The 17,331-nt window shown below is 41.9% G+C and overlaps 2 protein-coding genes across 2 annotated transcripts in view; both read right to left on the reverse strand.

Annotated features, from left to right (window-relative positions):
• The window catches only part of LOC308102587 (MAM domain-containing glycosylphosphatidylinositol anchor protein 2), a gene marked incomplete at both ends in the record, with an annotated part of 464,799 nt that overhangs the window by 238,118 nt on the left and 209,350 nt on the right, over positions 1–17,331 (reverse strand).
• On the reverse strand, positions 14,948–15,502 carry LOC308102592 (gamma-crystallin M2-like; the record flags this gene model as incomplete). Its single annotated transcript, XM_080452363.1, has 1 exon — positions 14,948–15,502. The coding sequence occupies one exon, from the start codon at positions 15,500–15,502 to the stop codon at positions 14,948–14,950; it is 555 nt and encodes a 184-aa protein (XP_080308489.1).

Below are 17,331 nucleotides of genomic sequence, written 5' to 3' on the forward strand. Positions count from 1 at the left end.
GTCTTCAATTTTGACCGTATAAACACCAGAGGAGTCTTATTCATATACTGTATGAGACCTTATTATTAGATCCATAAATGCTTTCCAAAACATTAATTCCAAAATGGTGGCGGTGGAGCCTGCTTCACTCACTTTCAATAAAAGAAACGAGGGGAGAGAGAGAGAGACCCCCCAAAAAAACAGCAAGGCCAGATGGAGCGCAAATAGGAGAGAGAGAGATAGAGAGAGATACTTAATTTTTTGATATTACACCATTTAGACTGATGATAGGTTCTTGTTTTACCTATAATCCTAGATTATTATTTCTATGCATTTGATGTATTACCTCGTGTTTACCTTGCTTACTGTAAATCGCTCTGGATTAAGAGTGTCTGCTAAATGCCCTGAATTGTATTGTAATTAGAGAGAGAGAGAGAGAGAGAGAGAGAGAGAGGAGAGAGAGAGAGAGAGAGAGAAAGAGAGAGAGAGAGAGAGAGACAGACATATTATGCTTAATTTATACTTCGTCGTACAACGGTTGTCACATGCTTAAAATAGCCAATATACAAGCTCACAATGCGGTACGACAAAGTAGATAAATCTGACTTCAGAGAGAGTGTCTGTGACCTTTCACAATGCCCCCCCCCGCACTCCCCTTCCTGCCTCGAGCCCCATAGGAGATGATATTATTAGTTATATCCAGCCTCAAAGCCTTAACTTATTTACAAAAACTCACAAGCCACCGGTCTAAGCACATTTATATATACCTGCTGACGCCTCACTATGTGTTTGTTTGCAGCTGTATAAGGTCTACACAGGGATAGGAGAGTCTCCCTCTACCAAACTTAACCCTTTCGATCCGGGAACGCATCTGTCATTTTAGATTTTCTTTTTAGCTATAGCCCTATAACCATTGTTTTTATACTTTGGGCTATTCAAAAATAGCATATCTACAAGCTCGCTATGAGCTTGTAGATCTGCTATTTATTTTTGTATCCCGAAAATGTGTGCAAATCTTTGATATATACTCTTTGCTTCTGGGGGTCCCTGGAACAACACTTTTTGCATGTCAAGGACCCCAAAATGATATGTATTTGGCTCCAGGGACCCACCCCCCAGGAGCAAAGATTTGAGTTAAAAATGTTCACTATAAATAATATAGCCTATATTCAAAGTTGCACACACACAAATGTTCATGTTTTTTCTTCATTTTCCCCCCTCAAAAATAGCAGATCTACAAGCTCGTAGCGCTGCACTCGGTGCCGCGCTACGAGCTTGTATATCTGCTATTTTTTAATAGCCCAAAAGAATTAAATAAAGACTCAAATCCAAAATGCCAGAGATGCGTTCCTGGTCTCAATGGGTTAATAAGGAAAACGTTTGCCCAAGCTCGCCTCCTGCTCTCTCCCCCCGATCGATTCGAAAGCTTAGCGATGGCCACCTCTCTCTCCTTCTCCTTTTACCTACAGGGGGAGTCTTTCGCAATGTTTTCATTTAATTTCCACCGGCATTAATTCTGTTTACGACACCTAATGTTTCACTGAAGTGACTGAAGGAGAGGTAGGTTTAGGGTTCTGCTGAGGCATTGACCGATCCACCGGTATGCCATCTATCTGGAGGAAGATTGGCTCTATATCGACAGGGTTACAAAGTACAAAGTATAGCTATGGCGCAGTGTAGAAATACTCTATTACTTACAAGTAAAAGTCCTGAGTTATTTTTTTTTTGCTTGAGCAACAAGTGCAAAAAAGTGTAACAAATGCCTTCAAATCAGTAGTTCTCAAAGCCTTTTTGTGTCAAGGATCCCCAAAATGATATGTATTAAATTATATTAAAACAATCATAATTATTCACATTTTATGATACACAAATGTTCAAAAATAGCACATGTACAATTAGCTGTGAGCTTGTATATCTGCTAGTTTTGAATAGACACGGCTAAAATCTAAAATGACAAAGATGTATTCATATTCAAATAATATTCAAATAATGTATTCATTTATGCAGAAAAGGAACCCATTTCACTTTTATTTCAAAAGTTTTCCAAATTTGTCAAAATTGTTTGAAAACAGCCAGGCTTGTAGATCGTAGAAGTATAAAATAGACTTGAATTGGTTAATGTACGGTATGTTTTGTAAATAATAATCTAAATCTAAAATAGTTACTTTCCGCCACTACCTACAGAGGACAGTATCTACAGCAATACTGAAGACCAAACGCACGCAGGCTCTAAAGAATGTGTTTAAAGGATATTGTCAGTGTTTTTGTTTAGTTTTTTTTTCACATTGGGCCCCGGCGATATAATCTGTCATTGTCAATGTGTGGTAAGTTAAAAAAGAAAAGTGAGGAAAAAGAAAACAAAACAATACTCCTAATGTCTAAAAAAGATGACTACTGCGCTGCAATAAAGTATACATACTTACATGTTGTCAGAATACTTTTGGTATGAGTTTGTGTTGATGAAACAAATGTTAAACATTTAACTTGCTCGGCGCCTTATGCCTAATCTTATTTGGCATGTGTTATTATTTTTTGGAACGTTTAAAAATAGTGAAAATAGCCGCTCACAATGTGTCAATGTAAATCGGCTAGTTTTCTAAATAATAAAAAAGGCATTGTGGGTGAGTGGGTGAATTGACAATTTTCCAGACACTAAGTGCCATGTTTGGGACCACTCCGGGTCCATTTGGTTCCATTTTTACACTCTCAGAGTTAAATTAACACTGAAGATTGGAGACCAACAGATACAAATCTTTTCAAATGGGGAATTGTGGCCTAATGCATATCAAACTTGGGGATCCTTGAAATTAAAAAGTTTGAGATTTACTGTTCTAACCCACATGTGACAATATTTAAATGCTTGGTGCATCATGACGTGCGGAGAATATTAACTCTTTGACTGCCAGAGTATTTTCATAAAGTACTCCCCCAGTGCCAGCGATTTTCGTGTTTTTTGTTGTTGTTATTTTGTTATTTAATTTTCATATAGTAAGTCTAGCTGCGGTTTTGAACACATACGATGGTTCCACCAGTAGAGAGCAGCAAATAGACACTTTCATCAGCTCGCTGACTCGCTGCCCCCCCCCCAACAGAGCCAAAGAGCCAAACAGTGAAATACGTCAAACCGGATGTGACGTGTTCTCAGATTCTCCGATTGCAAAAATGTACGATGTGATACACGACGGCGATGACTGTTCGTCACCCAGACTATAGATTATAGAAGTGGACCTCTCCGTTCGTATTTTATACCGTGCGAAAAACCGTGTGTTTCCCTATTCTGGCCGAAAATGACCGTGGAAAAAAAATCAAAACCGGAAACGGAATCTGCGTCATAAAACCGGATGCAAGTGTGGGTGAAGTAAGTGGAACTCGAATCCTAGAGTGAAACATTGCAGAATAGCGCGATCAGAGATTAAACAATGAACGCGTGTCCAACGTGTCTAACGCGTCGACGGCCAACTGGACAAACTAGCAATTGACGCGTTATCGAGTCAACCGCAGTCAAAGAGTTAAGGGCATGACATCCATATTGGTTTCTCTGTCATAAAAGGCTTAAAGCTACAGTAGATTAGCTAGAGTAGTAGTAATAATAATAATACTATGTCATAATCTACTGGTCAGCTACAATAGATAATGGTTTATGCCTGACAGCAACTAAATGTACCTCAGTCTAACCAGACACCAGAGTGCACTGATGGACAGATGCTACTGGGTCATGACACTGAAAGTTTTGTGCACCAAATCAATCCAAATAATATCCAAAAAACAATACATAAACCAGAGTGCATGATTTCAGTGCATTATAAACAGTGGTTCTCAAAGTGGGGTCCGGGACAATGATGTCTGGTTCATCGCTAAACATCATTAAACAGCTGTTTCCTAAGAATCCTGAAATGTTTTACCATTGAGCAAATAGATCCTGCCTGCTTGCTCAGGGGATACATTTAATCTTAGGTCGAAATTGGTGTCAGATCCTGTGTCTAGGTGAGACACGATCGAAATGTCTCAATAGAAGAGCAGCGAGACTAAATACAGCCACCCCAATGGTATAAGTTATTTTGTATTAACATACTCTACCATACAGATTGGACCAAATTACATTTCATTCCTCAAAAAAATAAGTTACACAGTGCCGCTTTGAATACAACATTGCACCGAAAATAAGTATTTGTTATTTTCCTCCCAAGATAATCTAACATCATCTGCTCCTGCCGGTTCTGTAGATGTGTTGTTTGATGACTCTTTACCTCCTACACAAGTACATCGGTTTACTCTCGGGAGAAAGTACGTTTTCCGAGACTGTTCTTCCATGATACTCTTGAAAATGATCAGTGGTTCTCAAACCTTTTCATCTCAAGGACCCCCAAATTGATATGTACCCCCCCCCCCCCCCCCGTATTTTGCTAAGGCTCAGACAGCCAATGATGAGAATGACAAGATGTTTATGCTTTATGTCCCCCCCCCCCCCCCCCCCTGATTCTACTAGACTCTGATACGTATTTTAAAGGGATCGATCATAATGGAGATAAATATTCTATGATTTCTCAAAGGTTAGAGAAAACACTAGAAAAACGCTGGCAGCGGCATAGCAAACAATGTTTTATTTCTGACAGTCAAAGAGTTAAGCATTAGAGCCCCACCACTACCATGGCCGATGAAAAAAGAGCAAAAAACGCTGGTGTCCTCTAAGGCTTTGTGAAGATATCAAAACAATATTAATGCTGAATGAAACTTCTCTCCAGGCTGCTAGTACACTGCACGCTATATGAGTCATGCATGAGTCAGTGGCAGGCCGCTAAATCTTCTGACAATTTTACGAAACGACACTGTTTTCCTCATTCAAATCTGTTTTTTTCGAACTGAGTCTCGAGTTAAAAACATGCAAGTGGGCTAAGCGGGACTTGTGGGGTAAATACTTAAGATCCTCGCCGTTCAAAGTGTAGCCCGGAGCCGCCGCGTATCGAGAAGAACTAGCAGGGTTGAAACGCAACGATTGCAGGTTAAAGAAAAATTGAGAAAACAAGCCTAACAGCTCTATACCTTAACTGAGCCCAGTCCAGTGCTTAAAGGAGTTGATAAATGGCCATTCTAAAAAAACTCAGCACTTTGAATAAAGTCCAGTGAGCGAGATATAAGAAAACCGTATGTGGCAGAGACACTGCAGAGCGAGGGGTGGGGGGGGGGGGGAACACATTCGCTGCACACTGTGCTAGAAACAAGCGATTTAATCCATTAAGACCGGGAACGCATCCGTGTCATTTTAAGATTTCTTTAGCTATATTCAAAAATAGCAGATCTACAAGCTCATAGCGCGGCAACGAGTGCCGCGCTATGAGCTTGTATATATGCTATTTTATTTTTAAATCTTGACAATTTGTGGAAATCTTTCAACATATTATATCTTTAAAGTGAACATTTTTAACTTCAATATTTGCTTCTGGGTGGAGTCCCTGGAACAAAATATTTTGAGATGGGGGTCCGCGTCCAAAATACATAACATGTTGGGGGTCCTTGACATGGAAAGAGTTGGACCACTGATATGGCAACTTTTGTTGCAAGGACCCCCCGAGAAGCAAAGATTTGAGTTAAAAAATGTAAAAAATGTAAAAAGAAATTCACAAATTTTCAAAAAAATCTCAGATCTACAAGCCCATAGCGCGGCACTCGGTGCCACTCTATGAGCTTGTATATCTGCTATTTTTGAATAGCCAAAGAAATCAAAAAATGACAAAAATGCGTTCCCGGACTGAATGGGTTAACAGAGGAGAAAATGCACTTTTGTGTGGTGTTGCTAATACCCAGGCAGTTGATGCTAACGACTATCTCTTCCCATGGCCAGATAGCGTTAACTATCACTGACTGGGGAGGAAATCACAGGGTATCGTATATCGGGCTTGTTTTGGGAGAAATATTTCACTTTTTTTTCCTGTAGATATCAAATTGCTCAATCTATGCATACGCGTTGTTGGTCTGTCTCCGGGTTCCGTACGGGTCTCTTTTCTCTATAAAAGAAAGATTACAAATAAAACAGTGGTGGGGGCTTCTTTCTTCCCGTTATCTGTGTGGACGGACTTATGCAGGCTCCCTCAGCATGCACCACATTACCAATGCAGCATCCCACCCAATCTGTGGCCAGCCAGCCAGTCAGCCGTGTGTGTGTGTGTGCCCGTGTGTCCGTGTCCGTGTGTCCGTGTGTCCGTGTGTGTGTGTGTGTGTTTACCAAGAGTCTTGAGCTAGAATAATGTTTTTGGCAGCCAAAGGCCTGCTGGGATTTGAGGTGCACGTTTGTATGTCTACAGTGTGTGTGTGTGTGTGTGTGTGTGTGTGTGTGTGTGTGTGTGTGTGTGTGTGTGTGTGTGTGTGTGTGTGTGTGTGTGTGTGTGTGTGTGTGTGTGTGTGTGTGTGTGTGTGTGTGTGTGTATGTGCGTGCATGGGTGTCTCAGAGGGAAAATAGAAACAGCATCGTTTTTGGATTCATGTCCACACTTAATGCACGACCACGAGCGCCATCAGCGGGGTCTCGACTCGGACACGTGCACGCGGCGGCGAAGGCTTACCGCTTAAGCGCTCCAGAACCCCGCCTCCCCGGCAGTGCATGCGTCTCTGTCGGGTAGGAAACCTCACATGTCCAAACCTGTTACATTTCAAGATTCAAATTCAAAAGCATCAAAAGTAGCAGATCTACAAGCTCGAGCTTGTAGATCTGCTACTTTTGAGCGACGCCGTAGCATGATCAAGCAGGGCGTTAATTTACGAAAAAACACCAAAAAGTTAGAAAATGGAGATAGGAGGTTTCTGCGGTGTGGTGCGGGCGTAGCGGCGCAGCCTGCCGTGTGACCTCCCGGGGGGATCGACCCGCAGCGAGAGCCCGTGTTTGGCTTTATGTTCGCTCCACACACCATCGTTGAGTGAGTTCATGAATGAGCGCGCGAGGCCAAACAGCCACAGCTGATGGGGTTTGTTTAGCAGCGTTGCACTGGGGAGCTTTGCTTTTCACCGCGCCCCGGTCACCGCAGTAAAGCGGCACTTCCTTGTCTCCACCCCCCCCCCTCCCTCGCTCACTCGCTCCTCGCCTCTCTAAACCGGCTAGACGCTGTGTGCATAATCAGAGAGGAAGGGTAAGCAGAGGGTTTAAAGCACAACTTTGTTTTGTTTTTTACAACCAAGGCTTATGTTTTAGCTTGTAATTAAAGTAAATAAAAGACCACGGGACCTTTTTTATTGTGTAAAAAAGACATATTTAGCCTAAATATGTCTATCTAGGCTTTTACACAATAAAAGGCTTTTACACAATAAAAAAGGGCCCCCCGGTTTTACTTTACTGGAGTATTTCCCAATTTCAATACTTTTACTTCTACTCCACTACATCTCAGAGGCAAATATTGTACTTTTACTCCACTACAATTATTTGAAAACTTTAGTTACTAGTTACTTTGCACATACAAGTTATTATATTATAAAACACACATTAACCACTTTAGCCCTATTTTATACAGAAAATAGCAGATCTACAAGATCACCACGTGTCGCGATGCGACGCGTTGTGAGCTTGTACTGATCTGCTATTTTCAAACATTGTAGTACCTACTTTTACTTTTGGTACTTCAAGTATATTTTGATGCCAATACTTTTGTACGTTTACTCAAGTAACATTTTGAACACAGGCCTTTTACTTGTAACAAAGTACTTCTACATTGTGGTATTTTGTACTTTTACTTAAGTAAAACAATTTCAGTACTTTTTCCACCACTGCTTCACGCCGTGTTCCGAGCTTGCGGAGCTGCTACTTTTGAGTGACGCTTAGTATGATCAGGTAGGGAGTTAATTTACGAAAAAATAAAAACACAAAAAGTTAAAATACGGAGATAAGAGGTTTCTGCCCCGACAACAGCGAAAACATATATATTGTGTATATACAGAGAGGAGGAGTAAGTAGGGGGGGGGGGGTCTGTGGAGATCTCAGGGGATCCCTATCGATTAGCGGGGTTCATTTGGAGTCGGCAGATTCTTGCTGGAACCCAGTTCAATAGCATGAGTTATGAGTCACACTGGAAGGGAAGACATAATTGTTAGTCGGTGCTGGATCTGGATCTCTCTCTCTCTCTCTCTCTCTCTCTCTCTCTCTCTCTCTCTCTCTCTCTCTCTCTCTCTCTCTCTCTCTCTCTCTCTCTCTCTCTCTCTCTCTCTCTCTCTCTCTCTCTCTCTCTCTCTCTCTCCTCTCTCTCTCTCTCTGTGAAGATGAATCCCCTGCTCACACAATGACTGGTCCTATGACCATTTGTTCTGCACATCATAACAGAAAACCGTACCATACGTCACCCAACTAGTGGCAGGAAAAATAATTACGTTCATTTCAGTGAACGGACGATTTCGTTCACGTTCACGGCAACGATCTTTTGGCTCTGCCCCCTCAGCCAAAAGTACACCCTGCGTATGTCACTGATCACATGATCTCAATCAATTTTCCAGTTCTAAGCAACATATAAGGGGGAGGGGGGGGGGGTCTTTTTTCTTATTTCCACACAACAGCTCTAAGGTGTATTAAAGATATAGTTCAATGTTGAAAATGAGTGGTTTTTCCCTTTAACAAGAGCTTGTGACAAAATAATAACTGTATTGGATCATTTGGAGCACAGGTTATGTTTCTCCATTTCCTGAAAATTAACCATTTTGGATATACAAGGTTTCTAACCAGCGACAATATTATATTGTATTATATTATATTATATTATATCACATTATATTATTATCATATTACATTATATATAGTTTTTCCGTCCTCTGCACAGATCAGATAATATATGTAGACATAGATCTATGTGCGCCCCGGCCCTTAAGTGCGTTTGGATGTAAATGACTCGGCTGTGATGAATGGCCGCAATCCTGGCCCCGGTGAGCTTTATCCGGGGCCCCGGTTTGAGCCCGGGACAGAGTGAATCAGCACATTATGTGTACATTATGTAAATGTTTAGCCGGCGTGCTTAATGGAGGTAAAGGCGGTTCATGACTGCCCATTACTCTTTCAAGGACTTTCTCCTGGGGGGGGGGGGGGGGGGGGGGGAGCGAGAGCGGGGGCCGTAGTAATCAGAGAGAGTTGAATGGGTCTGTCTACCCCCACCCCTCCCTCCCTCCCTCTCCTCTATCCCTGGTCTCTAACCCATCACAAAGTCATCATCTATGTAGCCCCGTTCCCAGCCTGACTCATCTGCGAAGAGAAAAGCCTGGTCACGACCATAGACTGTAGAAAATATGGACAGCGTTACGTCCATAGACTCTACAGACCGTATAAATGAAGCCTATTTTTCTATATCCGATCCGAAAAATGGTCTCGGAAATGAATGCTATTGGTTGGGACCAGAGCGGGGGTGGGAATGAATGCTATTGGTTGTGTAGCTTGTCAATCAAATCATCACAAGGTAGCCACGCCCCTCCTACAGCATACCCTACTTTATCATACATTTTAAAATAAATGGGACCATAATTTACCAAAACGCATAGCATGGTGATTGAAAGAAGACTTTAAACTAGCGACTGGAAGCATATAGTATTTATGACAATGATTATGAAGGTAATAAAATCAAGCGTAACGTTCGGCAAAAACCCATCCGCTTGAATAGAGCCTAATTGTTTGACACCAGCAGGGATGAAACAGCGAGACTACAGGCCATTCATATGAACTGTCACTTCCTATACAGCCTCAATTTACAATCCGGATGTTAGCCCCTTAATCACCACCTAATGCAGAGAGTGTCTATAGGGGCGGGACTTCCGTCGTACGTATTTCCCCGCGGAAACAATATTTTTCGACCAATCACAACACTTGTTTCATTCACAGGGAATTTAAACAGATTTGTAAAGCGTTAACGTCATTTCCTTGCCAAATTCCGGTACTTCCGTTTAGACACTCAACCGGCTAGGTCTTGCACAGCGTGTCATCTATTCAGGTCAGCTCTGCACAGCAGGTTAGCGTATTCCAAGTGTATATCATAGGCTATATACCGTTGCTGTCGGGAAGAAACCTCTTATCTCCATATTCTAACTTTTTCTGTTTTTTCGTAATTAATGCTACTCGATCATACTACAGTGTCACACTATAAAGCATCAAAAGTAGCAGATCTACAAGCTCGAAACGCGGTGCGAAACGCCCCACGTTTTGAGCTTGTAGATCTGCTACTTTTGCTAAGTTTGAATTTCAATAGTCATTACGTCGGACATGAAAAACAATACGCCAATGACCAGATTAAAAAAGAAAATATATTGTTTATTATTATTATCTAGACTTCAAACGAGTCATAGAACGGTAATTATTCAAGTAAAAGGAACTCTTTATCTAATGGAGATCCGAAGCCGAGCTATTATTATTAATACATTGACATGGACGTGGAAGCAAGCAAGCGTGGTCATTTAAACAAACATGAAGTCGAGGGTCTTTTCATTACCATGGGACGGGTCAGGGAGATTTCAATTTCAGATTAAGGGAGAGCTTTATTGTCAGGGTGATGGAATGGCAGGGCTAAAGGACAGACTTTGAGAGCCTGCAAAGTGCCGCAATAACTATTTTCCATCATCATCAATGTCGAATGTCAAAGGCGGGAGTCATAAAAAACAACAACAACAACCCCAAGAGTTGATGGCTGCTATCAATATAGGAAACAAGACCAAGAAAACATTACTGTCCATCAATTTGGACAGCGAGAGAGTCTTGGACATAATATTCTAACGGGCAATCGGTTGGCACAGCGGGTAAAGTGCCCGTCCGCCATCATCACGACGGCCTGGACGAGCGTCTATATCAGTCGATTCAGCCGAGTTTAGGCACCTGTAATGGTTCTATATAATATAGCACCATTTGACAAAGGTCATATATAGTAAGGTGCTATAGAGCAGGGGTCTTCAAGCACGGACCCCCACTACATATTGGGGCGGCAGTGGCTCAGGGGTAGAGGGGCCGGTAGAGCGGCCGGATGGAAATCGCAAGGTTCCCAGTTCGATCCCGGGCTACCCCAGATAGTGTCGAAGTGTACTTGAGCAAGACGCTGAACCCCTAATTGATCCCGATGAGCAGGTTGGCGCCTTGCATAGTTTCCTCTGCCATCTGTGTGTGAATGGGTTAATGTAACGCACAATCTATAGAAGCGCTATATGAATCCAACATTATGTTGAGGATTAAACCTTTTCATGGATTCCATAGATAGCTTCATAGATTTGTTTGCACTATATCATGAGCGTATGCTGGATTCATGTTAATGTGTATTTTCAGACATTTAACCACGTAAACCCTCAATACCTAGTAAATTTGACCTATGTGGCTCTGTACTTGGTCTGCTCTTTTTTCCCCTCCACACCAAACCTCTTTGCCCGGAAATAGCCGATGTACAAGCTCACAACGCCTCGCAGCGCGAGACGTTGTGAGCTTGTACATCGGCTATTTTCGGCAAATGGTCCCCCCTGAACAGGGATGCAGGGTTCAAGTGCTTAATAAAAATAATAATACAAATACTATATCCTATCACACAAAGATTTGGCGGCCCCACTGTAGTAACTCTAACGACCCCCTAGGGGTCCCGGACCCCCTGTTGAAGACCCCTGCTATAGAGCACCAAAAGAGGTCCCCCCCTACGATAATGAGCCAATTAAAGGACCACTTTTAGTGCTATTTAGCACACACTAAACCAAAATATTTAGTGTGAATGTCTAAAGACAATTGTATTAAATTCTCTACAAACAACCAAGAATAGCTTTTTTTGGAGGTATTCTTTTAGGCATGTTTTTTTTGTTGTAGTATGAAGCTGAATGGGAAAGAAGAGAAGAATTCATTCTTACACACTTTCTCTGTTCACTCTCTGCCACAAAACAAAGGATAACAACTTTACAAGTGTGTAGTAGTGTTGTTGTTAGTTCTTTTTTAGATCACTTTTAAAGGATTTTATGCTCTATTAAGTACAGTGAAGAGAGACGAGATGGAGAGGAGAGAGCGCCAAGGGTGATATTTTAGTCCAGAGCTACTGGAACGCAGCGAGTCAACAATTAAATGTGGGAACACCACTTAAAGGGCTGATTTATAGTAATTTGTGCACCGGCAACTAAAAACAACTAAACAACGTCGCATTGCGACTTGGAGATCTGCTATTTCTGATGTGCGACAACACTCACTGCCGCACAAATAACGACTTAAACCATATGTACAGTATCGTCGGGCAGAAACCTCTTATCACCATATAGTTCAACTTTTTATGTTTTTTTTTGCAGATTAATGCCCTATACATCATAGTACAAGTGTGTCATACAGAAGGAGTGTAAATAGCCGATTTACTGTACTAGTTCACAACGCGTCGCATCTGGTAGATCGGCTATTTACACAATTTTAGGAACGGTTTTGGGCATACAAGATGTCCACCCGACAGCTACAAATTATACTTTGTTGATTGTGGGGCTTCCTCTGGGGTCGGCTGATTATGACATGATGCCGACAAAAGAGATTGTTGGGATTGATGTCCAAAACTGGATTTTCGCGCCGCGTTTCGAGCTTGTAGATCTGCTACTTTTGCTATTTTTAAAATTTATTTTGATGTTGATGCTTTTGTGTGACGCTGTAGTATGATCAAGTAGGGCGTTCATTTACGAAAAAACACAAAAACAAAATGTGGAGATAATAGGTTTCTGCCCGACAGCGACGATGTGTGTGTGTGTGTGTGTGTGCGTGTGCGTGTGTGCGCGCACGTGCGTGTATGGACTAAAAGAGGTCAGCCAGGCTGAGTCATTATGCAACACATTGGTACCTCTGCTACTTAGTGCTCATTACGCAATCACAGCGTCACGGTTCAGTTAGTAAAAAAGAAAAGAAAACAGGGGCGGGGTGTTTAACCACTTAATACTTCTTTGTACGAAAATTAACCAAGATAGCCGATATGCTGTTTTCGATATGCATCCCGTTTGTCAACAAGACAAACGCGATGCCAGGGATAACGTGGTTAACATACATTTTTAAATTTTTAACTTTTTTTTTATTGTCTCTGTCGGGTGGAAAAGTCATATATCCAAAAACAACGATATATATGATCAAACGTATCAGGCATGTCTACATTTCCCAGAAGGTAATACATAATATATAAAGTATATCATTCAGTCTGACCAGAGGGATATTAGGGATATCAAAAGCAGAGGCATGGATCCCCCCCCCCCTCCCAGCAAATCCCTCCCTTGCCCAATATACAAATCCCATCCCTTGCCCTGTATTGGGCAAGGGATGGATGGAGTCCCCGGTCAGGCACCCACCCACCCGTGGAGAAGTGCCACCTCATCCCCCTCCTCTCTGCCTTTACAGTAACCTCTTCTATAAGTAAAATAAATAAAAGCCTATTAAAATAACGTTTAGAGGCTGATTCATTACGTTGAGCTTTTTATCTACAGTAGCGTTTTAAAGTGCTACTTGCATCTGGGCCTCGTGTTGTTACCGTGCGCTTCATTAGTTTTGTGTTGCGTACATTTGTGCAACATCCAGCAGAAGCTTCATCGCTCCGTTTCCTCCCAGGAAGCGTTATGGCCGACATCCCCCCCCCCCCCCCCCCCCGGGAAGGGGGAAGGGGGGAGGGTATTTGAGGGGGGGGGGGGTGTAATTGATGGGCTACTTGCTGTACACGTTTATTTTTAGTGCTTTTTTTTGCAGCCTTGGTTTTTAATTAGCGTTAAAAAAAAAAGTGTGTTCAGGAGGAGCCGGGGCCACACGACAACAACAACAACAACAACAACAACAACAACACCACCACTACAGTACAGTACCACCTTGTGTTGTGTTCCGCTGTCTCTTTAGGTTGATCACAGTCATCCATAACAATCCATTCACGCCTCGGAAATTAAACGGCAGTTTAGTGGTCATGGAGAAAGAAAGGGATAGCCTGTTCTGCATAACCAGTGGTGGAAAAAGTACTCACATTTTGTACTTAAGTAAAAGTATCAATACTGTAGAAATACTCTGTTAAAAGTCCGGAATTCAAAATGTACTTGAGTAAAAGTGCAAAAGTATTGGTATCAAAATATACTTAAAGTACAAAAGTAAAAGTACTCATTATGCAGAATGTCCCATTTCACAAGTTTTCAAATGTCAAAAAAATATTTTGAAAATAGCAGATCTACAAGCTATTGGCTCTAATGAGCCAATGAGCTGCTGGGCAAACTCTCAGACGCCAGGATTCTAGTGTTGCCATGTCCGCTTATTTACCGCAATTTCTGGACAAGATTTGGCTTGTTTTTCTGGCTTGTTTTTGGAGGTATGTTTCCTTATTTCTCTCACGAGACTTGGCAACACTGCTGACAGGCTGCAGGCTGACAGCAACGAGACACACACACACACTCACACACACACACACACACACACACACACACACACACACACACACACACACACACACACACACACACACACACACACACACACACACACACACACACACTGGACAGCACATGCATCGCGCTGCCTTTCATTGATTGAAAAAAACTCACATCTACATCTACACTTCATGGAGTAAATTTTTTGTACCGAATTATCCAAATGAAGGTAACAAAGCCCCCCCAAAAAAGCAACAAACCCGAAAAAAAAACATGGATTGTAATATCTGTAATCTGTCAGAACTCTGCTCAGCTGTTTCTAATGCTGATTTGTCATTTGCATGGTCTTCTTTCTCTCAAGTTCAGTCTATTATGTTTTTATGGCTTATTGTGCATGTTGCATATTGCATCGCTTGAACCTCTTCGGTCAAAATAGCTTACAACATTGTGAGCTTGTAGATCGGCTGTTTTCACAGAATGTTTGCCTATATGACATGCCCAGAATAGGGGCGCTAGGGGTCATGTGGTTTTTGAAGTGTGATATATATACAGTATATATAAATAAATGCATCATAATCCGTCCTTTTTTTGTTTCCACATTAGAACAACTTTATTCAGATTAGTTCATTTCCTGATATTTAAACTAGTAGAAGGAATCCATGATGCGCCTCATGCTCATGAACCTCATGCCGCTGTCCATGCCCATGTTCATGAAGTTCCTGTACTCGCCGGGCCTCATGTACATCATCCTGCCTCTGTAGTTGGCCTGCTCGTACATCAGCCAGTGGCCGTCCATCACGTTGCAGGACATGCAGTTGTTCATGCGGTAGCAGTCCATGATGTTCTCGCAGTCGTCCATCATCTCGTGCATCTGTCCGCCGAAGTTCTCCCTCTCGTAGATCCTCATCCTGTAGTTGCCCCTGTGCATGGGGATCATGCGGCAGGACCTGATGGCGTCCCTCATGCCCATCATGCTCTGGTAGTCGGAGTACTCGCCCCTCCTCATGAAGTACTGGTTGCCCATGTAGTTGGTGCGGTCGTACACCATGAAGCAGCCCCTCTCCACCCTGCAGGAGTGGCACCTGTTCATGTGGGAGGACATGTCGGAGCAGTCGCTCATGCACTCGTAGGAGCGGCCCTGGAAGTTCTTCTCCTCGTAGAAGGTGATCTTGCCCATCATGTTCATGCCGGAAGACATCTTTGTGTGGGAGTTGTTTCAGCTGTTGCTGCTGGTGCTGCTGCTGTTGCTGCTGCTGTGGCTGTTGGTGAACTGACTTCCTACCTGGCTGAAGCCTTCCTTTTTATACGGTACCTGACCAGCAGAGGCTGCTTTGTGTGCCAGGCACCTCCCCCTGACACAGCAACACTCCATAGAAGAGCGTAGAGCTGAGCTGAGGTTGTTCAGTGTTTCCACCTCAAAAACCCTCGTCTCTGATGGCACAAAGCCGGCACAAAGCCTTTACCATTACGACAATACAGACAAGAGGCTGAATGGGTTAACAATGACTAGGGGGTCGACAATGACCTAGCTGATAGACAGTTCTGTCTCCCTCTAGGTGATCTTGTATCAGATCTAGTTGAGACAGAGTATGGCATACCCCCCCAATTTAGAAAACGGCTATAGCCGGTTTTGGCACTCAATGTGTTAATAACTTGGCGCCTTCATATATTAAGGATTCTATAAAGTGTTATGCTCCAAACAGAACCTCCTCCGCTCTCGTACTAGATGTTCCCAAATGTTGTGTTATTTTGCCCTACTTTGACTTGCTCTTCTAGATTTAACTATACTGTTTAGTTATGTTTCTGTTTGCCAATTGTGTAATTTTTTCTGGCATCCTACTATTTATTATCCAAATTTAAGCACTTTGAGCTACATGTATTCTTTATTCTTTATTCGGATCCCCATTGTAGCTTCCACTGCCGCGGACACTAGTCTTCCTGGGATCCACAAAAAAATCACAACGCAAAACAACATACAATATTCATACAAACAACAACTGACACTTGTCACTCGAGTTGCTAAATCTAAGTTACACTATCAAAATGCCTATGATAATTAGATAATATAGGAACATAGGTTAAACATCATGTACAAAAACATATTGATCATTTCAATTGTGTGGCCGGTCTCTCTCATTAATATTTATTTAAGATAGTTTTTGAATAAGTATTGAATAAGCTATGAAAGGTGCGATACAAATAAAGTTATTAGTATTATATTAGTATTGTATTAAAAAATGTGTGACGTATGTCCTAATGAAATGGACATGGCGCGTAACAGAAAGGAAAACTGTATGCTTTTCAGCAACTGTATGAAGTGTCCTCTTTTTGGGGAATTCAGAATATGGTCACCCTAGTAAAAGTACCTCACAATTGTACTTAAGTACAGCACTTGAGTAAATATACTTAGTTACTTTCCACCACTGTGCATAACCACAAAGTGTAAATATACCACTTGATATAGTTATTTTTGTCCTGCCACTTTTCTTTGGTTCTCCTGCCACTGCAGTTCATCCAGAGGTAATAATAGTGATAATACTACCTCAGAATTTTATTACACTTTTCTAAGTACTCAAAGTAGCTTTACATGAAAATAATAACATAACAATAAATAAATACAAAATATCTCCTCTTTGATGGGGATAGGGAGTGTGTTCCACAGAGAGGGGGCAGTGAAAAAGTAGCCTATGCTGGATTGAGGTACATGTTTGTGTACCATTATTTATTATTGTTATGACATGTTTACTGTTCAGAGACTTTAGACTGATGCTAGGTTCTTGGTTTAGATCTGTGGTTTTCAACCTTTTTCATGCCAAGGACCCCTAAATTGATATACATTTGGCCGCGGATCCCCATTACAAATATTTTGTGCCAGGGACCCCCAGAAGCAAAGATTAGAGTAAAAAAAAAGTGCTTTAAAAAAAAAAATGTATTCAAAGATATGCACACATTTTCAAGATTTTTCAAAAATAGCAGGTATACAAGAGTGCCGCGCTATGATTTTTGAATAGCCAAAGTTAAGTGGTT

This window comes from Gymnoscopelus braueri, assembly GCF_963280865.1.
Source record: "Gymnoscopelus braueri genome assembly, chromosome: 16".
NCBI lineage: Eukaryota > Metazoa > Chordata > Actinopteri > Myctophiformes > Myctophidae > Gymnoscopelus > Gymnoscopelus braueri.